The sequence below is a fragment of the Panthera uncia genome, unplaced genomic scaffold (assembly GCF_023721935.1).
Source record: "Panthera uncia isolate 11264 unplaced genomic scaffold, Puncia_PCG_1.0 HiC_scaffold_1391, whole genome shotgun sequence".
NCBI classification, from domain to species: Eukaryota; Metazoa; Chordata; class Mammalia; order Carnivora; family Felidae; genus Panthera; species Panthera uncia.
Window position 1 is genome coordinate 1 of NW_026058021.1, and position 26027 is coordinate 26027.

Sequence of the window (26027 nt, forward strand, 5' to 3'; positions counted from 1 at the left end):
CGCGTCCGGGGCCGCGGCGGTCGGAGCAGGCGAGTGCGCGGGGCGGGCGGCGCGGGGGGCTCGGGGGGCGCCGCCGCCCCGCCGGCCCGGCGCTGCCGGGTCCTCCCCGAGTGTTGCGGGCAGCCTCGGGGCGGGACGGTGCGAGCCCCGGTTAGACGTTAGCCGCAGTTTTTGTGAGCATATGGTGCCTCTCCGAGGAGACCGCCGGGGCCACCACCGAGCACGCTGGCAGAGCTCGTGGCCTTCAGGGGAGTGTGTGCCCGTGTAGGGATAAATGCCGGTGTAACTCTGGTCGTCTCGCCGACAGGTACCGGTGACCCCGGCCGGGAAGGTCCTGAGCGCTCGGCAACATGGCTTCCCCGCCCCACCAGCAGCTGCTGCAGCACCACAGCACGGAGGTGAGCTGTGACTCCAGCGGAGACAGCAACAGCGTGAGGGTCAAAATCAACCCCAAGCAGCTGTCCTCCAACAGCCACCCCAAGCACTGCAAGTACAGCATCTCCTCCAGCTGTAGCAGCTCTGGGGACTCGGCGGGCGTCCCCCGGAGAGTGGGCGCTGGAGGCCGCCTGCGCAGGCAGAAGAAGCTGCCCCAGCTGTTCGAGAGGGCCTCCAGCCGGTGGTGGGACCCCAAGTTCGACTCGGTGAACCTGGAGGAGGCTTGCATGGAGCGCTGCTTCCCGCAGACCCGGCGCCGCTTCCGGTATGCGCTCTTCTACATCGGCTTCGCCTGCCTTCTGTGGAGCATCTATTTTGGGGTCCACATGCGGTCCCGCCTGATTGTCATGGTAGCCCCTGCTCTGTGCTTCCTCGTCGTGTGTGGGGGCTTTTTTCTGTTTACCTTCACCAAGGTGTATGCCCGGCATTACGTGTGGACCTCTCTGGTTCTCACCCTCCTGGTGTTTGCCCTGACCCTGGCTGCCCAGTTTCAGGTTCTGACGCCTCTCTCAGGACGTGTTGACAGCTCCAATCACACCCTCGCCACCAAGCCCACGGACACTTGTTTGTCTCAAGTGGGGAGCTTTTCCATGTGCATCGAAGTGCTCTTTTTGCTCTACACCGTCATGCACTTACCTTTGTACTTGAGCTTGTGTTTGGGAGTGGCCTATTCTGTTCTCTTTGAGACCTTTGGCTATCACTTCCGAGACAAAGACTGCTTTCCCCCACCCGAAGCAGGGGCCCCACACTGGGAGCTGCTGAGCAGAGCCCTGCTCCACGTCTGCATTCACGCCATTGGGATCCACCTCTTCATCATGTCCCAGGTGAGATCCAGGAGCACCTTTCTCAAGGTGGGACAGTCAATTATGCACGGAAAGGATCTGGAAGTGGAAAAAGCCCTGAAAGAGAGGATGATTCATTCTGTGATGCCAAGAATCATAGCTGATGACTTGATGAAACAGGGGGATGAGGAGAGCGAGAATTCTGTCAAAAGGCACGCCACCTCCAGCCCCAAGAACAGGAAGAAAAAGTCTTCCATACAGAAAGCCCCTATAGCGTTCCGCCCTTTTAAAATGCAGCAGATCGATGAAGTCAGTATTTTATTTGCAGATATCGTGGGCTTCACCAAGATGAGTGCCAATAAGTCCGCTCACGCCCTGGTGGGTCTCCTCAACGATCTGTTCGGTCGCTTTGACCGGTTGTGTGAAGAGACCAAGTGTGAGAAAATCAGCACCCTGGGAGACTGCTACTATTGCGTGGCAGGGTGTCCAGAGCCCCGGGCTGACCATGCCTACTGCTGCATTGAGATGGGCTTGGGCATGATCAGAGCCATCGAGCAGTTCTGCCAGGAGAAGAAAGAGATGGTGAACATGCGTGTCGGGGTTCACACGGGGACCGTCTTGTGTGGCATTTTGGGCATGAGGAGGTTCAAATTCGATGTGTGGTCCAATGATGTGAACTTGGCCAATCTCATGGAGCAGCTGGGAGTTGCTGGCAAGGTTCACATTTCTGAGGCCACTGCAAAATACCTAGATGATCGGTACGAAATGGAAGACGGGAGGGTGACTGAACGGCTCGGCCAGAGCGTTGTTGCTGATCAGCTGAAAGGTATGTGCGTTTCTTTCCCTTGTCCTCTTCCTTCCCGGTCCTGTTTGTGTTGGGGAAAATAAAAACCAAGCAATCTTTTTCTAGTGTCAGTATCTGGAGGCAGATCAGTTGTCTCAGGACACCTCACCATGGGGGCATCTCAGGGCTGGTGAGACTTTTCCTCTGGTGAGTCAAATATCACAGATCTGTTCACACTGTGGCAGTGCTGACCTAGATGAGACCTTTAGGAGGGAGGACAACTTTGGAAATGGGTATCCTGCCAGTCAGCTGTTACTGTTTCTGAAATTGTGCGGGCAGGTCCTATGAGTGTAAGAGGCTCTCGGAGCCCTAAAGCAGACCGAACTTGGAAGTACTTTAATAGATTGTCTGTGTTCATTGATTGCCTCCCAATCCCTTCAAAACGTGTAAGATGTGAAGAATAAAACCTTTCTCGCCTTGAGGCCTCACTTTGCTGGAATAAGGAAGTTGGCCTAGCCCTGCATGACTCTTGAGAATTAGATAGAATTATATACCCCGCCCCCCAAGTGCACACTGCTTTTGCCTTAGTCTCATTTTAAAAAATGTATTTTCACCCTTCAACTTTCATTTTGATCATGGTGTTTGTCTTACCATATAGACCACAGCATTTTACAAATACGCCCAGAGCCGTGTTTAGAACCCCGCCATCCCCAACCCCTCCCGATTTGTACCTGGTCCCTGTCTCTGTCTGAAGCTTTTACTGCTATTCTTGTTATTTTCAATGGGCTTTTTAATTTTTATTATCTTCACATAGGACAAAAATTTTGTTTACACCTGGGAAGTGATTTATAAGCAAGTGGGACCGAAAGTGAGGATTCGAAACACCTAACTCCCACATCCACCTCCCTTTTTTATTTCTTTCTTTTTTTAATTTAATTTAATTCAATTTAATTAAAAAAAAATTTTTTTTAACGTTTATTTATTTTGAGACAGAGAGAGACAGAGCATGAACGGGGGAGGGTCAGAGAGAGAGGGAGACACAGAATCCGAAACAGGCTCCAGGCTCTGAGCGGTCAGCACAGAGCCCGATGCGGGGCTCAAACTCACGGACCGCGAGATCGTGACCTGAGCTGAAGTCGGACGCTTAGCCGACTGAGCCACCCAGGCGCCCCCACCTCCCTTTTTTAAACAGTCTTTATGTTTTACTAAGATCTCTGGGCTGTGGAGAACCCGTATTTTGGAAGTATGTGGAGAAAATAACATTGATTTTTTAAAAGACGAAATGTGTAAAGCTTCTTGTGTTGTGATGCCCACACGTTGCGTGATCACGCAGTAAAAAGCTCCAGGAAAGAGTCCTTGGGAGATGTAACAGCTCAAGTCAGAGATGGGAGAAGTAATAGTGTCAATCAGAGACAGTAGGTGGTTTTCTTTCTCTGCTTGTGATTAGAGTTCTCCATGTCATTCCCTTGTAAACTGGCAAGAGTGCTTTATCCTTCTGACTTTTCTTTATTCTATTAATTTTGTAGGAGTTGAAGAATTTATCGGTATGCTAGAGAAATATTTTCACCTGATGATTCCCTCTTGTCTAGAGAGCTCTCAATGTTACCTACACTGATGAGATTAGACCCTACTTTTCAGTTTACCTGAGAGATTCTGCCATGGCAGTTGTCTTTCCCTGTAGGAGAGGATTCCCGCTCTCAGAGTCTAAAGATGCCGGTGGAGTGCGGTGTGGATGTAATCCCTGCTCGACGCTTGGACATCTTTAGGGTCTGAGTGTTGCAGGCTCTGTCCTCTGGGGCTGTGGGACAGATTCCAGGGAATGGAGTTGTGCTGTACAACATTATGAAAACGATAGCAGTTTTGTAAGTGGTAGTTTGAACAGTGTTATTACTTAAATATCAAAAATAAAAACAGATGTCATCATTAAGTATGTCTGGAGGCCGCCAAGTCTTTGACTTTTTGGCAGTACTCATTTTTGTTAATTTATGGGTAATTTTATTTTCAATTTATAAGTCAAGGGTCTCAAAAAATGGTAGAATGGGTTTCTTGAATTTTTTTAACTTCAACTAGTGTAAATTTGGTAAATTAATTTTTTTCTTTCAATTTCTGTACACTGTACATCTATAGGGAAAAGTTTTACTCCTGGATGGGAGGTAGGGAAAGATAGAAGGCTTAGTTAAAACAGTGATATTTTCATATGGTATTCCCTCCTCTAACTGTTTCCCTGAGACCATGATTTTTGTTTTATTCAGCTCATTTTGGAAACCTTTGTGGACAGGACTCCAGTAATATAGGATGTCTACACAACTTCCTGTCTGTTTTTGAAGTTGTAGTGTTCTCCTGTCATTGTACAAATGTGCTAAATTGAGAAGATAGCACGGTTTGTAGAAAACCTTTTTTATATATGAGGTTAAGGTTATATATTTAAAATTTCTATACTTAGCTGACAGGGGAGATACCATGATCATGAAGTTGGTTTTTCCAGGATGAGAGTTACCCATTGCACTCCGGATGTGCTGACCCCTTCGATTTCCGCAAATGTGGGAAACTTGACTGCATAATTTGTGGTAGTGGGGGACTACGTTCATGCTCGCCTCTTATTTTTAAACAAAATAAAATAAATAAAATACAATTTCTTATTTATTTATTTATTTATTTATTTATTTATACTTTATTTTTGAGAGACAGAGAGAGACAGAGAGCATGAATGGGGGAGGAGCAGAGAGAGGGGGAGACACAACACTTGAAGCAGGCTCCAGGCTCTGAGCTGTCAGCACAGAGCCCGAGGTGGGACTCGAAACCGTGAGCCGAGAGATCATGACCTGAGCCAAAGTCAGACGCTTAACCGACTGAGCCATCCAGGCACCCCAAATACATTTCTTTTAGCCTGTCTTGTAGTTTGTGGCAGATATTTTCTCTACAATGTTGGGCATTAACCTTTACCTCTGCTCCCCTGTTTTTATAATGGGGTTAAAAATCCCCAGTAGAGGATTCTGTAGAAATGAACATCGGTGAATGGGGCACTCCAAAACTAGCAGTGTGAAAAGTAGCTCCTGGTCTGTAATTTATCTGAAAGGGTTTGTGGAAGGGTGGACTTTGATTATTTCTGCATATCCACTCCTTGAAACTCTTCGTGCTCTTACGTCCCATGCTGTGGATGCACAGATGGAGTCACGATAGTTCCTGACCTCAGGAAGCTTACAGTTCTAAATATAGAGTGTGCACTATGTGGAGGTGTACCTACTGAGGTGGGGCTTGAGACCGAGCGGTGGCTCTCCAGGTGGATAAAAGAACATTCGGTGGAGTGGGAGTGGCATGGGCAAAGGCTTAGGATTGTGTTTCTTGGTGGGTTGAGCATTTGTAAGTACAGTAGTTCGTTAGGACAAGGAAGGCTTTGGGTCACATGGGAAGGAGTGTGTATTCGATCCTGTAGGTCAAGGGGAGCCACTGGTAGGCTTTAGGTAGGAGGTTTAGGTGATCTAATTTGCAAGTTTAGAAAGCTTACTCTTTCAGTTCTAGGGAATATAGGTTGGAAGGTATGAGATGGGAGATTACGGCGTTGTTTCAGTAGGTCCCAGGCAGGGTGGATAGTAGCCTTAACCAAGGTAGTGACAGTGGCAATGGAGGTGGTGAACAGATATGTTCAGTTAATAGGATGAACTTGGTAGAACATTTTAAACAGACAATTTAGGAGATGAGAGTCTGGATTATTTGAATGGGAAGTGGCCTTTCAGGTTTCTGGAGTTGACCTGGAGACTGTTTGGAGTCAGAAATGAGTGAGACCTTTGAAGTTTCTGTGGAATGAATGGAGAATGAAAAATTGAGTTGTAGAATATGAAACAGGCCAGGAATCCCTGGCATGTTCATTCATTCAACAAATAAGTTATTTTGTGCTGGGCACAGTTCTAGGTGCTGGGGATACAGCAGTGAACAAAACAGACAAAAATTCCTGCCCTCCTGGTGCTTCTGTTCTAACGGGGCAGTCATACAGTAAGCAAATAAGTAAAACATTTCTTTCGTGTTAAGTTTTAAGGAAAACACATAAAGTGAAAAGGAGGATATGGGGTGTGTGTGTGTGTGTGTGTGTGTGTGTGTGTGTGTGTGTACTTTTAGACAGGGTGGCCAGTCACTGAGAGAGAAGGTTGAAAGAATTTTCAGCACAGGAATAGGATTTTGGAAATGATCCAAAAAGTGAGAGACAGTTATTATTAAAGACAAGATGAAATAGTGTGGTACAAAGTGACAGGAAGATGCATCCTTTCACACCATCTGGGACAAACCACTGGGCCCAAAGGGGTGCTGGCTGTTCTGTTCTGCCGAGGGCCACGAGCCAAAAGGATGAGGAGGATTGATTCTCTGGAACTGCTGTTTTTTCCTGTCATAGAGAATCACAAATACAGAAGGTGAAACTGTCAGAAGATGTCTACAATGTCTGATTTTCCCTTCTGAAATATTAGGAAGATAAAACGGGGCGCTCAGTCCTCCAGATTGACAGATCATGTTTTTACAAAGGGAGTGTCCGGTAGCTTTCACGTGGTTAGATGCAGAAATAAAACAAGACTTTCCTCCCAAGCCAACTTTCGAGGCTCATGGAGCAGCTGGGGGAGAGATCTGTTGATGAGCATTCGAGCAGATAATTCCCCACTGGCGCCAGTGACCAAGACCTTCCCCAAGTGCTAATAGGTAGCACTTCGAAGAGTTCTTGTCTGGCCTCCTGCCGGGACCATTCCTCAAATTGATGGGGGAGGGGTGGCGCTGAGGCACTCTGCTTTTAGCCTTTGCCCACGGCTAGCCCACACTGGCAGTCTGGGCCCCTAGCTCCCTGCCCACTGGCATGTGAGAGCCAGGTGCCAGTTTTAGGTGCAGTTTGCTTGCTCAGGTGCACTGCTTGTTTTGCCTGACGGCTTGGACAGCTTGTTCCCACCTCAGCTTGCACCCTTGCCACTTGTAGAGCTAGCCTGGAGCTGACAGCTCAGTGCCTACTCTTAAGTCACGTCCACGAGAAAGCCTGTGCTCACCTGCACCCTAGAGCGGGCTGTCTTGTGCGCGTTGAAACCTAGGCTCTTGGATAGCAAGTGGCAGAGATAAGATGGGGCAGAAAATTTGGCTTGACATCCAGGATTGGAGGCAACCAACACCTGTGGAGTTGATGCTCAGGCAGCCCCCGGTGACAATTTATTCAGGCTCCTTCAGGCCATATTTTGTGCATTCCAGCAAAGAGCACACAGCTGTTAATTCTGAGGACCAGCTTTTGAACAGAATTAGCCTTTGGCAAAGAAAGTTAAGGATATGGTTTGGTGAATGGTAGGTGGAATGAAGAAGGAAGGAGGGTAATCTTTTCAGATAGAATGAACTAAGGGGAAAATTAAAAACAAGCAAATAGCATAAGTGAAGAAATTTCAGAGTTCTCTACTAGCCAGCCTGGTTCAAATAATGATTGTGTTTCTACCTACTGGTCAAGGTCACCTGTGTATTTTTCTGTGGAAGAATAATTACAGCAGTGAAAGAAAACAGTGAATTTCCTATCATGTGTGCATGTGCCTAAATTTTCCTCTTTTGGTTGGTGAGTTCACTATCAGTATTTCTGTTGGGATTTTTATAAGACAGTGATCATTAATCATTAGAATTCCACAGGTCCCCTCTCCTGGTGGTGATAAGAGTCTGCTGACCATGAAAAGAGCCAGACTGAGAGGCTCCTCATCCATGTGACTCATGGCATCATTTGTACTTTGCGTATGAGACACTTAAAGACCTTTCTTCCCCAGCAGGAACTAGCATCCTTGGAGGGAATTTTATAAGGAGGTGAGAATTTTTCAAAAAGGAAGGGCACTGCCACGTGAGTTCTAGACTGGCCAGGCTAAGATGTTAATGCAGAAGGTGAGGGAACCGAGTGCCTCCCAGATTCACTGGGACTACCACAGACAGAGGAATGGGCCAAGGGCAAGGGTGGTCTTCCCCTAGGAAGGCTGGATAAGGCAATGACATTCGTCAGTCTTATTCATGCCCTGGTAGACTGTACCAGCCAAGCCAACCTGTGGCCAACCTTGGGTCAGCTTTAGCGAAATTGTACTTTGTAAAACTCGGTTGGTCTTGTAAATCAGGTTTTTGTTGTTTTCTCCAACACTTGCTGTATTATGCTCGTAAGAAAATGCCTCGCATGCTCTGCTGAGGTAAGGAGAGAGCTTATGTCCTTAGAATAGGCTGGAAGGTCAGTCCCCCAAAGACTGGTGCTGATGTGGCAGTAGCAGAACCTGAAAGGGAGTGAGGGATAGGAGCAGCTTTGCTAGGGGGGTGGGTTCTGGGACTGCGATGAGCAGGATCTGCTGTAACCACCTTATGAGCCTGTCAGCCCATCGTTTGGTTGCAGGACCCCTCTACACCCCTAAAAATTACTGGAGAAACTAAAGAGGGCTTGTTTATGTGCCTTATTGATATTTATCATATTAGAAATTGAAACAAACTGAGATGTGTAAGAGAACCTTCCCTTAATTCAAAACAGTAATCCATTATACCCATCGTATGTTAATATAAATAACATTTTTATAAAACCAGTTGTAGTTCAGGTCTCCTGGGTGGCTCAGTCGGTTAAGTGTTGGACTCTTGATTGTGGTTTACGTTGTGTTCTCATGGTTTCGCGAGTTTGAGCCACATGTTGGGCTCTGTGCACTGAATGCGGGGAACCTGCTTGGGATTCTCCCTTTGTCCTCTCTCTGCCCCCTGAGCATTTCAAGGAAAGGACTTGTTAGCATAGTGCATAGTGACTCTCGTCCTACTCTGTCTCTCTCTAAATAAGTAAACTTAAAAAAAAATTACATGTTCAAAAATAGAACTTTTAAAAAATTTTTATTTTAAATTTCAGTATAGTTAACGTACCATGTTTTTTTACTTTGGGACATACATTATAGTGATCCAACAATTTAACTATATTTTCAAAGTCAGAGAAATTTGGTGAGAAGAGTGGTAGTTTTACATTTTTGCCATTAAGAAATGTCTAGGTTAGGGGCGCCTGGGTGGCTCAGTCTGTTAAGCATCCGACTTTGGCTCGGGTCATGGTCTCACGGTCCGTGAGTTCAAGCCCCACGTCAGGCTCTGTGCTGACAGCTTGGAGCCTAGAGCCTGCTTCAGATTCTGTGTCTCCCTCTCTATCTGCCCCTCCCCTGTTCATGGTCTGTCTCTGTCTCAAAAATAAATAAACATTAAAAAAAATTAAAAAAAAAAAAAAAAAAGAAATGTCCAGGTTAATAAGAAACTGCTGACGTAAAAAAAAACTGTTAAAATACACATTAAAAATTTACCAGTTTAACCATTTTTAAGTGCGTCAGCTGGATTGTCTTAACTACTTTAGCATTGATTTGCAGTAAGTTGGAGAAAGTGTAGAAAGTCTGACTTCACAGAGATACCTAGTTGGGTAACAGAGGAAGGTTTTAATAGCCTTTTTAGGTAATTGTGGATATTTTTCTTTGACTCTGCACCAACACCCAATAAGTGGTTGTTTCTTAAAGGTTAGTTACAAAATGGAATCTGAAATCCTATTGGTCAGTTTTTTGGTGTGCTCTTAAAACCTCATTTTTTTTTTCTTTTTTAAGTAGGCTCTACACCCAACGTGGGGCTTGACCTCACGACCCTGAGATTGAGAGTCACACGTTCTACTGACTGAGCTAGCCAGGTGCCCCGAGACCCCACTTATTTTGGAATGAATATTTACCCAGGCATGATTTTGTAACATAATGCATTGGTCATTTGGAAAATATTGGTTTCTTGAGTTACTCAGGTCTTCCAAATGTTGGCCTAGGCAAAGTCTTTAAATACGGGAAGGTGCTGACTTCCCAGTGTCACAGAGGAGCTTTCTAGTCCTCGTTTTCACTTGAAAGTTTGAATTTTGTCACCAGCAGCAAATACTGTCAGCTGTTTTCCTTGAAGCGACAGACTCATTTTGTTCATTTTTCAGGAACAGTCTGCTAGATACGCTAGTCTGAGTGACCACAGTTTGTAGGTCAAGTAGAAATGACGTTCCATCCAAAAAGCAGCCCAGGCAGCTGCAGGGTGCCCTTCTTGACGCCGTTGCACTTGTGTGTGCCGTGGCGGTGCTGTGGCCGCGCGTCCCGTTTTGTCAGTCCTGCAAGGTTGAGATTTAACACAATTCTGCATTTTTACTGCATCATCAAAGGACCTTCTTAGGTGAAACCGAGTATTTTTTCCCCCCTTGTTCGAGTGCGTGGTAGTGAAGAACACACTGGCACCATGCACGGTCTGGTACGGCTGCCTTGAGTCCCCACGGTTTCACCCACAATTGCTTTTGTGCCATCGGTGCCAGTGCCAACACTGAAAAAGGCAAATGAAGTACTGGTTTTGTTATGGGAACAGTTTTGACCCCACAGGTGCCCTGCAAAGGTTTCAGAGACCTCTGGGGGTGTGCAGAAACACTTTGGGAACTGCTTCCCTAAGCTGTAAGATAGGAAACCTGAGGATTTTGTACGTGCTACCCAAACACGTGTTCTCATGCATGTGCAACCACTCAGACTGGAGTTGTGGTAAATGTGGCACGTTTATTGTGAGAGGACCAAATGACTTTAGTTCATACCTTGATGTTTTTTCTCAAAAAAATCCTCTGTGACTCTGACACATTTTTGTTGCTGGCATTTTAGGGCTCACGATGAAGACCATCGGCTTTGTTTTTGGTCTTTCAACTTTTTTTGTGGGGCTTCCTTACCCTTTGGCAGTATAGTGTACTGGGTGATTGTGTAGATTTTGGTTTCTGACCTTTTTGCATTCAGTTCTCAGTTTTGTGATTTCTGAACTGAGGAACCTTGGGCAAGCTGTGTAGGGACTCCAATTTGCAGGAATGCTGCTACCTCTGTCGGAGGGTTATTGGGAGAATCAAAGGAGCTGATTCAAGGAAAGCACTTGTTAGCACAGTGACTCTCACACAATCACAACAACCGTTCAGGAAATAATAACCAACTCCTCTGCCTGCGTGAGTCACATTTTATACTGTACTCAAGGGTGTTTCTTTTTTCCTACACTCTGTTTGGTGCACATCTTGTATAATTTGGTACTGAAACCCAAAACACACGAGGGACTGGGATTGTGTCGGTTTCTTGAATTCAAAAGGGCAAGTGTCCAAAATACAAAACACTGATAGCTTGCCCTCGTTAAACTGTAGCTGCCAAGTTTGGCAACTTCGTTACTGAAAACCCCAGGGCGTTCAGGCGGTGTTGTTCTTGGGCTGCTTCTGGTCCCCAGAGTTTAGGGGTACTTAAGATGATGTGGCCCTTGATAGTTGAGGAATTATGGGGAAATCTTCAGCTGTGTGACTCTGGAGATACTGGCTGAAGTTTGAACTGGAGGTTATTCAGGTCTCCCATATTCTACTATAAACTCATGTAGTTATTCAGTAAATATCAATTGAGTTCCTGGACCAGGTTCTGCAGATAGAGCCCTCTGCTCTCTCCGGGCACACAGCCTAAGAGGGAAAGTAGACGTTAATCAAATTATCACCTGAGCAGATATACACTGGACTTACTTATCGAGTTACGAATGGGGCTGAGAAGTCCAGACACTTACATTTCCGTCGTGTGGGTGAGGGAGCCGAAGCACAGAGATGAAGTAATGTGGGGTAGCCACACAGCTAGAACGAGCTGCTAAGTGGTGGAGCCGGTGTTGTGACCCAAAGGGCTGTATCGAAAAACACTAGTGCCCACTTGGTAGGGTTGTGGTGAGCAGTGACGGACACGATGATGTTGAAAAAAGTACTTGGCACCTGGTGATGCTCAGCAGAGATTACATACGTTAGCTGGTGAAAGTGGGGGTAATTTTCTTAGCGGGAGCAACGGCAGAAAAACAACCGTACCTTTGTGTGGCCCTTCCCAGTTCCCGGTGTTCCCATGTACGTTGTTATCTTAACTGCCACGAAATCTTCATATCGTGGGAACTGCGTATGTTTACTGGTTTATATTTTATTTGCTTCCTTCTTTCCCATGATGGAGTTTTCAGACTGAGTTGGTTTCTTAACATCTTCCAAAGGTGACCAATGGCTTATTTCAAGAATCCCTATACATTTTTAGGTTGTAGCTTTTTTGATATATTTCACTCTGTTGCAGAGATCATTTTTGATGCTCAAATTGTCCCATCTTGGGCCCATGGGAGCTCTTTCAAGTTGCCTCTGAGTCCTTTTCATACGACCCAGTAGTCTTTGATAGGTTTCTTACACGTTTAGTAACATTTTTAAGGAGTAGAGAAATTATAGGTGCTGAAATCTCATTAATTCGTGTGTCTTACAGGTTTATTCTGACAGACTGAGCTAACGTTTTCCCTCTCCTTTTTTGAAAAGAAAATTAATAGTATATATGTGTTTATATGAAGAAACAGCACTGAAGAAGAAATGGTTCGTGCTGCCTCAAGCTCTTTGGAAGCTTTAATTTGCATTCTCACAATTGAGAATTATACACCAATGCAGCATTTCTTTGTACTATATCCTCCCACTACATGCCTGTCGAGGATCAGGTGCCTGTGAATGTGGATAAGTAGAGATCAAGGAATCCTAAACCAAAAGGTAGACTGCAAACTGAAGAGTGCCCCCAGCCCAGCAAGCTCCAGCCCCCAGCACAGCTGTGGAAGGTTCCAGAAGGCTCAACTCTAGGCATTCCCTTCATGGGAACCTTGTTCTTTTAAAAAACGTTTTTTAAAATGTTTATTTATTTTTGACAGAAAGAGAGCACAAGTAGGGGAGGGCAGAGAGAGAGGGAGACACAGAATCCAAAGCAGGTTCTGGGCTCTGAGCTGTCCACACAGAGCCTGATGAGGGGCTTGAACTCATGAACCATGAGCTCATGACCTGAGTCAAAGTCCAACACTTAACCACCTGAGCCACCCAGGCGCCCCGGAACCTTGTTCTGAATAGTGCTTCCTGGAATTACTGCCCTGCCATTCCCCTATCTTGCATTATGTGTATTTGACTGACTGACTTACTTACTCACTTATTTATTTATTTATTTATTTATTTATTTATTTATTTATGATCTGTTTTCATCCCACTAGAATGTGTTGAGAGCAGGATTTTCCCCATGTTTTATTTTTTTTTCTTTAAAAAAATTTTTTTGTAAACGTTTATTTATTAATTTTTTTTTTAATTTTTTTTTTCAACGTTTTTTATTTTTTATTTTTGGGACAGAGAGAGACAGAGCATGAACAGGGGAGGGGCAGAGAGAGAGGGAGACACAGAATCATCGGAAACAGGCTCCAGGCTCCGAGCCATCAGCCCAGAGCCTGACGCGGGGCTCGAACTCACGGACCGCGAGATCGTGACCTGGCTGAAGTCGGACGCTTAACCGACTGCGCCACCCAGGCGCCCCGATTTTTGAGAGACAGAGAGAGAGTGCAAGGGGATGGTGCAGAAAGAGAGGGAGACACAGAATCTGAAGCAAGCTCCAGGCTCTGAGCTGTCAGCACAGAGCCTGACGCGGGGGTCAAACTCATGAACCGTGAGATGTTTTCTTTTCTACTGTATTCCTAGCCCTGGGAACATAGCCTGGCGTATAGTAGATGCTCAATAATATTTGTTATTGACTGACAATGAATGAATGAATGAATGAATGAATGAATGAATGAAAACTACAACTACTTACGCTCTGCATGTGGGCACTCTCTTGTGTGCGAAACCCCAGACATCCACACAGAACAGACCAGAATGTAGAGGGAAGGCAGTGACTGCTTTTTAAGGAATGGTTGAGTGGTTTATGAAATAGAGGCACAGGTAGAGTCTTGAAAGGACCTAGGCAAGGAGACAGAGGGAGAGCTGCCCATGCACAGGGCAGGGCCTGGGAATGTGACCCAGGGTGCTGGGAGAGCAGACAGTCTCAGGACTGAGGGCTCCAGGGTGCTGGCAGCAAGGCTGCTGGGTAGGGCAGCTGGGCCGTAGGGCAGGAACTCAGGTCACTGAAACCCCAGTGTTTATTTAGGGCCCAGGAAATGTGGGGTTGAATGGCTTAGTTTAGGCAATCATTTTTAAGCTTTTTAAAATGGAGATTTCAAGAAGTGTATTTATCTTTAATAATACTGTAGCTGTTTATAATTCTTATTTGATTATCATGTATGCACATGAAAAACCACCATATCCTTCTTTTGGCAAAGCTCCAGGACAGTCTTTGTGCATAATTTCCAGGATTTTTATGTAATGCTATTAAATTCATTTTTTTTCCTTCCACAGAAAAATGTGCTACTGAAAGCAGCTTTTGAATCATTTTATATTCATGTTTGAATTGTTTGGGAAATATTAACTTCAGCTTTTTGCCACTTAGTTTGTAGAGAGGAAGAAAACCCATATGCATGTGATTTATTTTCTTGTATATGGATATTAAAATACAATAAACCATTAAGGCTTTGACATTTTAAGTAAAATAGTCTATTGCTCATTGGTTCAGTGAGTTTTACCCTATTGAGTGTTAACATTCAAAGTGCAGATTGCATTGTATTCTGTAATTTCATACTAAGTTCTTTTCCCCATGAGAAAATGCTTCTTATGGTCATTAATGTTAATTTTTGTTTTGTGAATGAGCTGTCTAAAATTGGGGGGAATTAGCTTTTCGTCTTAAGATATTTTTCTCCACTAACTAAATACTTTCTTGTTCTGTTTCCTCATATTTGTCAAACATGAAATTTGAACTAGAACCCCACCATTCGCTCAGAGAACCTCAGCTTCTCACATGATTGGGAAATAGTACTCATTCTTAATTCGAAGACGTTTCTTCTTCATCCATTTGTTGAAACTATGAGCCCTCATTTAGACAAATCTAGCATACGGAAACTCAGATTTACAGAACCGCTAAATTGCAGGGCAGGTGTGAGAGTCTAGAGGATTCTTTACTTGCTTTACATATAAAGTTGAGTTACAGGAGTATAATTTACATGTGGTTTTTTTGAATCACATTACTTATATAACAAACAGAAAGCAGAATATCATCATTAGAGGAACCCCACTTGATTGTGAAAATTTGACAAACCCTTTTGAAATGGCTTGGAGAAAATGTGCAGTTATTAAATTTTTGAAAAATATGCTTTAATTCCTGTTTGAACATTATTTTGGAGAGAGATTGGAAGGTTAGTTGCCAATAAAATTAACTTCAGTGTTTTGGCAAGTTTTTCCACTAGTAGAACAGCACAAATATCGAATTTAATAATGCTCTTACTGATTATTCCGTTAATAAAAGACTCACTTGCTCCTGATGGTGAGTTCCTTGACCTGCTGACTGTTTATTTAGTGCGCCAGAATCCTATATATTTACTGCTTGTATAGCATGAGTCTAGTAGTCCAAAAATTAATGTACCTAGAAAATGTCTACCTTAGACCTTGTAATTAGAAATTAGAAGCCACCAGTGATAAAAGAAAACCCCTCGATTTAATTATAAGGGATTTATAAAAGATTTTGAATGGTTTTCTTATCCTTTCTTAAGAATAGCAAAGCAGCTCACGGAAAGTAATATAATATTTGCTGTGATGTCTGTGGCTGGTGAAACAAACTGGAAAAGGAAAAACACTCTACTTTGTCCTGACAGACAGTGTTGTCCTTGGGTACATATGTCATCCGACCTGAGAGAGAATTTCACCCCAACAAAGACCCACCTTGTGAAACTGTAGCTTCTCTTAGAGAAAGTGTTATTCACAGCCTGTTGGAGTCACATGTTTTCTAGGACTGAAGTGACTGACTCAGTGTGTAAGTAACTGCAGAAGGTCAGAACTCTTACAACGGCCATACAAACAGAAAATTTCTTTTTTTTGTCTCTGACATACATTTCACAGCCGGAATAACTTCATTAACTCTGTGTTCCTTCTGGCTCTTCAAAGAAAACTGTGATCATGAGCACTTTCAGAGCCGATGATTCTAAGATACCAACTTTGTCCCTCTGCCATTTGAAGTTCACATGGAAATGTTTGCTTTAATGGCCCCAGTCATGATGTTACTTTATTTAGTTGCTATTAAATTTCCAATTCCATACACTCCCCTGGAGGTATTCCAGTTTGCACTAAGGTTTCTGTTTCTTTCGGCAGCATTGCAGCGGTGTGTGGAACTTTCCTGAACGAGGAATGTGAACCAGAGTGGATGATTTTAAGTTTTTCTTTTCTTTTTTTAATAACAGCTTTTTTTTTCTTGAGATATAATTCACGTACCATACAATTTATTCGTTTAAAGCCTATAATTCGGTGATCCTTAGTATATTCACAGATCTATGCATTAATACAATCAACTTTAAAACATTTTTATCACCCTGAAAAGAAACCCTATGCTCTTCAGCATTCACTCCCCACTTCCACTAAACCCCACTGGCCCCTGGCAGCCAGTCTCCTCCCTCCTGTGTCTGTAGATTGGCTCATTGTGTGCATACCGTGTGAATGAATCCTACAATATGCAGCCCTGTAGCAGGTGTTAGTGTTTGTCAGCATTTTCATGGTCCTGGAATATTCTACCGTGTGGATAGACCATATTGTATTTGTCCGTTCACCAGTTGATAGAAAAACTCTTCTGTTTTGAAACTGATAGGCTGATTGTTTGAAAATGAGTCGAGAGGATTAAAAAAAAAAAATCTCTTATTATTTAATAACATACCTTGACCAAATTAAGTCTTTCTATTTTCACTGATGTTTATAAGTTTTCCTGGAAGGCATAATTAGATGAGATTGGATGCTGAATTGTAATTTAATATAAATGTTTCACACAGTTAGTTTTGTTTTAAAACAGCTATCCTCCTTTCTAAGCTTGATCCAGGCTGATAAAATATTAAATTCTCTGATCCTTTCCTTTCCTCCTATCCAGATCCCTAGCGGACAGCTTTAGGGGAAGCATATGGTTGAATATGAAACCAGCCTCGTTGGGCATGTTGTTAGATATAGGTATCAGAGCAAGTCTTTCTGGATGGTCAGGTTTTTCCGAAGAGCTGAGGATTTTCTCCTTTGGTCAGTCAGACTTCTCCTCTTTAAACCTGATTGAACATTTGGTTTTACATTTCTGAAATGTATAAAAATACTTTCTTACCTTGATAAAAATGAAATATGTCAAATAAAACTTAATTTTCTTGATGACTTATTTTTATTACCTGTTATTCAGCTTTTAGTGATATAGCAATTTCCCTATAAAAATAGGGATTTTTGCTTTATTTTAGATAAACTGAGATTGCTCTATTTTTCTAGTTCTTATGTTTTAAAATAATTTTTTTGCTTGCTTCCTTACTGTCAGTAGCCATTAGTGTAGTATGCCTTTCGGTAACAGCTTTGCTTCCGTTTTTTACTTTATTACATAAACCCAAATAACCAAGCTTATTAACCCCACAGATACAGTTTGATTAAAAGGACTAAGAATTAGGTCTCCGTGAAATTTTTTGGTTGTCAGCTATATATTCTGAATAAGTTGCTAGGTAGTGAATTCAGGATAAGTAAGATGTTATGACAGTTATTTTTAGCACATTTCTTAAAGGGGAGGAGAAAGGGAGATTTGAATCAAATTTGTGTCTTTGTAAACAGAGCATGTTTTCCACAAGACCCAAGTATTTCTTTTGAGCATGTGGAAATAGAAAATGGGAATTACGGTAAGAGTGACTGTATAGAGATTTTTGTGTGTTTTTTAATATACCTGCCAAGGAAGAATAGGCTACATTTCTTCATCTTTTGTTTAAGCTGAAGGCATGCATAGATTTTCATCTCAGGAATTTTAGTAGTCTGGCACTGAGCAATGCTAGCTACTTGTTGTTTTTTATTCTGGGGAGATTTGTTCTTCCTGAAGGGGCTGGCCAGGTGCCACACTGCCCAGTGGGTACTCAGCCGGGTCTGTGCTCTGCTCCCCACTGCACAGGTTATGTGGACACATCTGCCAACTCATTGGCCTTGCAGTTTGGTAAGGCTGTTCTTTTAGATTAAAAATTAAAGTGGTTTCGTTTCTTAGGAATATGTATTGTCAGCTCTTAATTTAAAAAAAAATTTTTTTAATGTTTATTTTTGAGAGAGAGTGAGAGAGACAGAGTGTGAGCAGGGGAGGGGCAGAGAGAGAGGGAGACACAGAATTCGAAGCAGGCTCCAGGCTCTGAGCTGTCAGCACAGAGCCTGATGCGGGGCTCGAACCCGCGAACCGCGAGATCATGACCTGAGCTGAAGTCTGACGCTTAACTGACTGAGTCACCCGGGTGCCCCTGATTTTTAAAGTAATTAATATGTAGTTACTTAATAAATGGCAGCCTGAGTATCGGTTTTCTCTTGGGGGGATCAAGTTGCCTAATCTGAAGAGTTTCAGTTAAATGAGGGGATTAAATGAGATAATGCATGTAAGAGCACTTGGCACATGCTAGGTGTTTAGCAAATGTTGGCTTTTGCCCTACTTCCTCCCAAACATGTTGTTATTACTTTTTTTTTTTTTAGAGAGAATGCGTGAGTGAGAGAGAACAAGTGGGGGAGGGGCACAGAGAGAGGGGGAAGGAGGATCTCCTGTGGGCTGTCTGCTGTCAGCACAGAGCCCAGTGCAGGCTCAAACTCACGAACAATGAGATCACGACCTGAGCCGAAGTTGGATGCTTAACTGAGCCACCCAGGCACCTCCCAAATGTGTCTTCATCAGCACTGAAACCCATGTAATCAGTGTTCTCCCATAATCAGGTGTGAGAAGTGGGAGCACAGTGGGAGCACGAGCCCTATAATGACGAAACTGCATACCTAGCATGTGCTAGCAGCAGGAGCTCAGAGGCCCCCACTGTGATTCCAGGAAGAGGTCAGAGGCAGACTTCCCTCATATCTAGAGAGAACTCATTTTTGTCACTCACCTGTGCTTTATATGTATTTCTTGGAGCCCCGATCTTAGCCTCTCCCAGGCCATGGGTGTGAAGCACAGTGTGATCACAGTAAGGGAGACCATAAAAATGAGTAGACAAGAAGCCGGACGGTGTCCTGTAGTGGTGGGGCAGCGCAGAAAAGTAAAGTGAGGTGAGGATATGGCCACTGATACTAGTGATTTTGTATTGAGGGGCAAAGGTGCATTCATCTTTCTGAGTAGATGTTGAGAGATTCAAGACCATGAATGCAATACTTGAATTCCCTCTTTCCACCTTTTGTTGATAAAGGAAAATGTTTTTTCACACGTCAAGTATTCAGTTCACGGGGAATCAGGAGCTGCTAGTTCAGTGCCTGAACTCTGGGGGCGGGGGCCACATTTCTTATGTTAGTCTTTGTCAGATTGTCTGAAAAATCCTTGGGTGGGGGACTTGGGATTTATCTAAACCTAACCTGCCTCCCAGTCTAAACTGCAGGCCTGGTAGCGCTGTCTTGATTGATTTCATAAACTTCCTCTGACACTGGCCTACGATGGGCTTCTTGTGCCGTATCTAGAACTTTGTAAAGTCTCACCCCTCCCCTTGCTTTTATCCTGCAGTTTCCTGATGCTCTGTTCACTTTTTAAAATTGATGTGAAATTTATATAACATAAAATTAACAAAATTAACCATCTTAAAGTTAATAATTCAGTGGCATTTAGTACATTCACAGTGATGCACAACCATCACATTTTTAGCACCCAAAAAGAAAGCCCTGTGTCCATGAGCAGTCATTGACCATCCCTGCCTCCTCCCAGCACCTGACAATCACTAATCTGTCTCTATGCATTGGCCTGTGCTGGGTATCTTACATGAGTGATTCATACAATATGTGACCTTTTGTATCTGGCTTCTTTCACTTAGCATGTTTTCAGGTTTCCTCCATGTTGCAGCATATATTGGAGCTTCATTCTTTTATGGCTGAAAAAGATTCTGTTGTATGGATAGACCACATTTTGTTTATCTGTTCATCGGGTGATAGACATTTGGGCCGATTCTACCTTTCGACTATTGAGAGTCGTGCTACTGTGAACATTCATGTACACATTTTTTTTTTTTTTTTTTTACTACATGTTTTTAATTCTTTTGGGCATTTGTCTAGGAGTGGAGGTGGGCCATGTGATAACTATGTGTTTAACTTTTTGACAAAACCTGTACCACTTTTTAAAATGAGAAACTCCTCAGAAGGACCCTGTAAAAAGTTACATCTACCAGTCAGATGTTTCCAAAAGCATTTTCCAAGTTCTGAAAGGCTCTCTTCATAGAGTCAAGCTGGTAATAGGTAATACTATGCATTATATATCTTGCTTGAAATAATGACTTTGTTCACTGTAATTTACAATGGTATTGTGATCAAGATAAAATTATAATGTAGATAGGACATGTTTAGAGACCTTTTCTTTCTGATAAACATATGGATTTTGGCTGTCCCCTTCAGGCTGGTGTTGGACTTGGCAACTTTGGAATTGTGTGTTAGATAAATAGTTGGTATCTAGGGCAAGCTTAAAAAATTTTTTTACTATTTAAATATTGACCAAAAAAAAAACAAAAAAACAAAAAAACCCACAACCCCAAACAGCTCTAGGAACTGTCTTGTTCAAGTGAATTTCAAACTGTCTAAATACAGCATGGTAAAATTAGTCTTCCCCTCTGGTTTCTGTGGGGTCGAGTGAGCCCATGAGCCCCTTGTGCCCGTCTGGGACACACTCCGCTTGTTAGCTATCCTTAGAACACGGGGATGTGGGATAGTGTCCACAGCCAGTAGTGTTCCCACAATGCGTCCTTAATATAGAACATTTTTCTAAAAAAACATTGGCCACTGAAAGAGCTCAACTCCCAAACATGGTCATCGGTTCATAGTTCATTTTTATTTGTTTTTATGTAGTTAAAACAAGAAAGAGTATGTAAACTTGTCAGTGTCACCAAGTGTCAGTACTTTTTAGGGAAGAAGAGAAGAAAAGTGAGTTTCTAGTCAGAAAAACAGTATTCCTCCTTTAGGGCAGAGGAAGTGGTCCAACCACAGAGGGACATGAGGGAAGAAGAGGAGAAAAGTGAGTTTTTGAGTACCTACTGAAGATTAAGGATATGAGGACAAACAAACTGTAATCCTTGTCTCCAAAACCTCCCAGACTACCCCTGTGTGCTGGTGGGAACGTTGAGTGACGACAGGCTGTGGGAAAGAGCTTGGTGGCTCCTTGAAACATTAAACACAAAGTTCCCAGGTGACCTAGCAGTCCCCTTCCAGGTGTACACCCAGAAGAATGGAAAACATAGGTCCGCACAAAAACCTGTGCGTGAGTGTTCACAGCAGCGTTACTCGTAATGGCCATAAGGTGGAGACGACCCAAATGTCCATCCTGTGCTGAACAGATCAATAGATCAAAATGTGGTCTCTCCATACAGAGGAATATTGTTGAGCCTTAGAAAGGAAGGAAGTACTGATTCATGCCACAACCTGGGTGAACCTTGAAAACTTAATGCTAAGCACAAGAAGCCAGTCACAAAAGGCCACGTGTTAAATGATTCCGTGTCAAGTGTCCAGAACAGGTAAATTCATAGCAACAGAAGGTAAATGAGGGTTGCCTAGGGCTGGGGAGATGGAGAGAAAATGGAGAGTGAGTGCTAATGGATGTGGGGTTTCTTATTTGAGACAATGAAAATGCTCTGAAATTGATTGTGGTGATGTTGCACAACTCTGTGTATTTCCTAGGAAATCACTGAATTGTATACTATAAATGGATGAATTTATGGTTTATGGTATGTGAGTTGTAGCTCAGTGTGCTTTGGTATGTATTTGGAGGACTGATTCGTGCTAATTATGGGACTGATGTATAAACTAGGTGCCAGTGTGTCAGTTGACTTTTGGGGAGATGGTGTGCTTTTCCAGTGGCTAGAATATTCATATCTACTGCCTAGGGCACTTCCTCCATGATATCAAAATATCTGGGAAGGCCTAATGAGTAGTTACAAGATTGCCTAAGTGGAGGAGTATTGGAGCACAGGATCTTAGTGCGTGGTATTTTATTTAGCCATGGGGAAATCACAGAGAGTACATCTTACCAGGGACTGGAGCACTTAGGTCCTCCAGATTGAGTGCCTTCCCTGAATTGTGTGAGTACTGCCAGAGCTCTTACCGCGTGCTTTCCTTGAAGAAGGTGAGTTGTTACCAGACAAGTAAGTATACAAAAGAAAACCTCAGCATAAAATAGAAAACTCCCTGTTTTACAAGGGATGCAAATATATGTAGAAATGCTTACAAATGAAGTCAAGATGGTTTCAGAGGAAGAGTGTGAGAATTAATGAAGACCAAAGAAACAAACAAACAAAGAAATTTATTATCTTGACAAGAAGTACTGCAGTTCCAGGGGTGATTAAGTCAGTATTTTGATGATATTTTCAAGGACCCCAGTGCTTTCTGTCTTTGTTCTCTGCCATTCATGCTATGTGGGGGATGTCTTCCCTCATGGCATAAGGTGGCTGCTGCCGTTCCAGGTTTCACAGTGACGTCTAGTGAAGAAGAGGGCATTTTCCTCTTATGCGTCTTATTTTATGTGCCATGTCCTCACCAGTCTCTGGCAAGGGGAGTGAGGTCCCATCGGCCTGGACTTACCCAGCTCCATCCACGGGGCCATGCGCATGGCAAGGGGGTTTCGTTCCTAAATAGGTGGAAGGAGGATTCCCCCAGAGAGAATCAGGTTCTGCTACAGAAAGGATGGGTGGTGGGGGCATGGGCGTGAAGAAGGGAAATGGTATTAGGGATGCAAAGCATTAAAACTGTGACTGTAGGGGCGCCTGGGTGGCGCAGTCGGTTAAGCGTCCGACTTCAGCCAGGTCACGATCTCACGGTCCGTGAGTTCGAGCCCCACATCAGGCTCTGGGCTGATGGCTCGGAGCCTGGAGCCTGTTTCCGATTCTGTGTCTCCCTCTCTCTCTGCCCCTCCCCCGTTCATGCTCTGTCTCTCTCTGTCTCAAAAATAAATAAAAAACGTTGAAAAAATTAAAAAAAAAAAAATAAAACTGTGACTGTAGTTAAAACATGCAGTATTTTTAAAATGAAAATTTATGTGCTTGTTCTTAAGGGGAAACTTGTGAAAATGGATCTTGCAACCCAGTCAACTTTTGTATTTCTCTTCCCAGTTCTCTAAGATGGACCCAGTCCCTTATACCTTGCATAGAAGTTCTTTCCCCCTAGAATCCACACGCCATCCAGTTGAGTTTGCTCAGCAGTGCTTCTCTGCAGCCCTTCGCTCTCCTTAGCCTCCAGAGTGACATGACTCGTGCCCTTTCCACTGTTCCATTAGCTCTTACCTACCTACCCCTGCAGACACAGCTGATCTCCTCCCCCACTGGACTGGGGGCTCACTGCAGGTGCTCTCATGTCGACCTCATGGGTGTGAACACGCAAAAGGGAGACATTTAGACTTGATGTGTTGGGAGGTAAAGCACTCTTGAGGGTTTTTGAGTGGTGCTCTGAATGTCAAGATGAATATGGTTTTAACAGGTTTGGAAGATTTATTTCTTAATATCACCTGTTAAGTGTCTTAGATTTTACTTCTGTGTCTTTTTAAAAACACTTACATTAAACATATTTCTTAAACTTAGGTCTGGAGCTCTGAAAAGTGTTGGCCGTCCTGCAGGGATGATGATTGTCTAGAGCAAAAGCCACTCTTCCAGAGCTGGGGAGTGTCCCCAGTTCTATGGACAGCTGGAGGTGGGGGCAGAGATGGTTTCATGGTCTGGCGTGCTCCGTTTACAACATTTTCTTTAATGTTAAATGAATAGAGCCCTCAAAAATACTCTGTAATTATTGGTCCTAATTTGTATTCCATGAGAGAAAATATGCGAAGTGCCAGTGGTTCCTGGAATATAAACATGCAGTGAAAGTATTTTCTCTTCTCAAGTCTCCTGTCCCTACCCTAGGCTGTTCCGTCGACATACATTAGCGCGCCTGTCTTCCTTCTCCATAAAGCACAGGCCTATAAATATTTCTCAGTTTAAAAATAACATTTTCCCTACCATGAGTCAAGGTTCATTTCTCGTCTATCTAATTTTAGTTCCTTGTTTTTATGCACTTGAAATGTTTTCCTTAACCAGAAAATAGAGAAGAGCACACACACAGAGATGAACTAAACTTTTTACTGCATTTCCCTGTAGTATAGACATTTCTCCCCCCCCCTTTTTTTTTTTTTTGGTAGAACAGTTTTATTGAAAAACAAAATTGTAAACAGGAGTTTAGAGAGGATAGGAGGGGAACAGAGTGCTTTCTGTGGGCCATTTGTTTCTACGTGGAATGTTTTTGGGCAGTAGTGTTAGAGACCTATAGAATGCTGAGTGGTTCTGGAAAGTGTTTTTTTTTTTTTTATCACCTCTGTTAAACTAATTTTATATGAAAAAGTAATGAAAAGGAAACATGAGTAATTAAGGCTGATGCCTTAATTGACCTTTCTTTTTAGGACTGTAACTTCATATTCCTAGGGACAGACAGTAATTTTTTCTTGGTTAGAACTGATGTCAGTCAAGTTGTGTTTTCATGTTCTGTTGCTGTTTTCTGTTGATTTTCTGTGCATCCATATATTTCACATATTTTTATCTGTATGGAGAATGTAATACTTCTTGGAGCGAATGACAATACTTTGTTTAACCATTTCCTGTCTGAGCTTTCAGACTGTTTCGGGATTCCCTCCCCTTGTAAATATTGCAGCCTTAAGGAATGTGTGCCTTTAGAAGACTTACATTTAGACAGCTGACAAGATGGGTAGACACCTTATTTTTATTTTTTATTACAAGAGTGAAATATGTTTGTGATCTCACCTTCAGAAAAGATAGGCCAGCAAAAAGAAGATAAAAAAAACCTCTTTCCACCCAGAGATAGCCACTGGGACATTTAGATTCAAGGCTGTTAGACTTTTTCAATGCACACATATAGATCAGTAATGATCTCTTAACAGAATGGTGTCCCATTAAACAAACCATTTTACAATCTCCTTTTTCACCTAATAGATCACGAACATATATATATCTGTATATACATCTATATCATCATTTTATTTATTTTATTTTATTTTATTTTTCAACGTTTTTTTATTTATTTTTGGGACAGAGAGAGACAGAGCATGAACGGGGGAGGGGCAGAGAGAGAGGGAGACACAGAATCGGAAACAGGCTCCAGGCTCCGAGCCATCAGCCCAGAGCCTGACGCGGGGCTCGAACTCACGGACCGCGAGATCGTGACCTGGCTGAAGTCGGACGCTTAACCGACTGCGCCACCCAGGCGCCCCTATATCATCATTTTAAATGATTGTAATATTTTGTTATTGGGGTATACTATAACTTATTTGGGACATGTCCCTTGTTGGAAATTTAGGTTGTTTCCGGTTTTGTATTACTATATATCATGAGACTGAGATGTACATTTTCCAGACACCCCTCATATTGGGATGCATCAGACAATTTAAGGTCATAGTTCCATTGGCAGTACTTCCTTTCATTTTCTGATAGAACAAAAAGTAGTGACGCTTCTTACAAGCAGCATCTCAGATTTGATGAAATATAGTACTGTAAATTATGACGATGTGACAGACATTCTTATTGGTAACTGTCTTTGCTCACATGAATTACTAGTGAGGCCAAACCCTGTTTTCATATGTGTATTGTCATTGTTTCTTCTTTTAGTAGTTACCTGTGAATGGAGCTATTTGTCTTTTCTTTATTAATTTGAAAAGTTAAATTTTGTCTTTCTGTTTTTATATATTTATTTTTCCAGACCAAAGTTTGACTTGCTGTTTTCTCACAAATGCCCTTCGGCGTTTTGATTCAGTTTCTTTTAGGTTACAGATTACTTTGACATCTGTACAGTTTTGGGTCTTCTCATCCAGCAAGCCGGTAGATCTTCATTTATACAGGTCCCTCTTCTGTAGCTCAGTAAAGTTTTGTAGACATTTCATGAGGCCTTACATATTTCTTAAATTTATTCTTAAGTTTTACTGGTTTTCATTGCTACTGTGAAGGGGATCTTGTCTCATCTTATTTTGTAGCAGTTACTGTTGGTGTGTGGGAAAGTTGCCCATTTTTATGATTTGCGTGATGATGGAACCCCACCCATTTTAAGAGCGTGCTTCAGTGAATTTAACAGATGTTTGCAATCGCCTGGTCACTACCACCCTTGACAGATGGTGCACTGTCAT

The 26027-nt window shown here is 43.0% G+C and overlaps 1 protein-coding gene and 1 non-coding gene across 2 annotated transcripts in view; both read left to right on the top strand.

The window, feature by feature from the left end:
• Positions 1-6: 6 nt before the first annotated feature.
• LOC125917000 (adenylate cyclase type 9-like) overlaps positions 7-26027 on the top strand; it is an 84273-nt gene continuing 58252 nt past the window's right edge. The window contains exon 1 of the mRNA XM_049623262.1: positions 7-2043. Within this exon, the coding sequence (XP_049479219.1) occupies positions 351-2043 (1693 nt within the window). The 5' untranslated portion in view covers positions 7-350. The remainder of the gene's footprint in view (positions 2044-26027) is intronic.
• Positions 4437-4600, top strand: LOC125917001 (U1 spliceosomal RNA). The gene has a single exon (XR_007456074.1). It is a non-coding gene; the product is annotated as a U1 spliceosomal RNA (small nuclear RNA).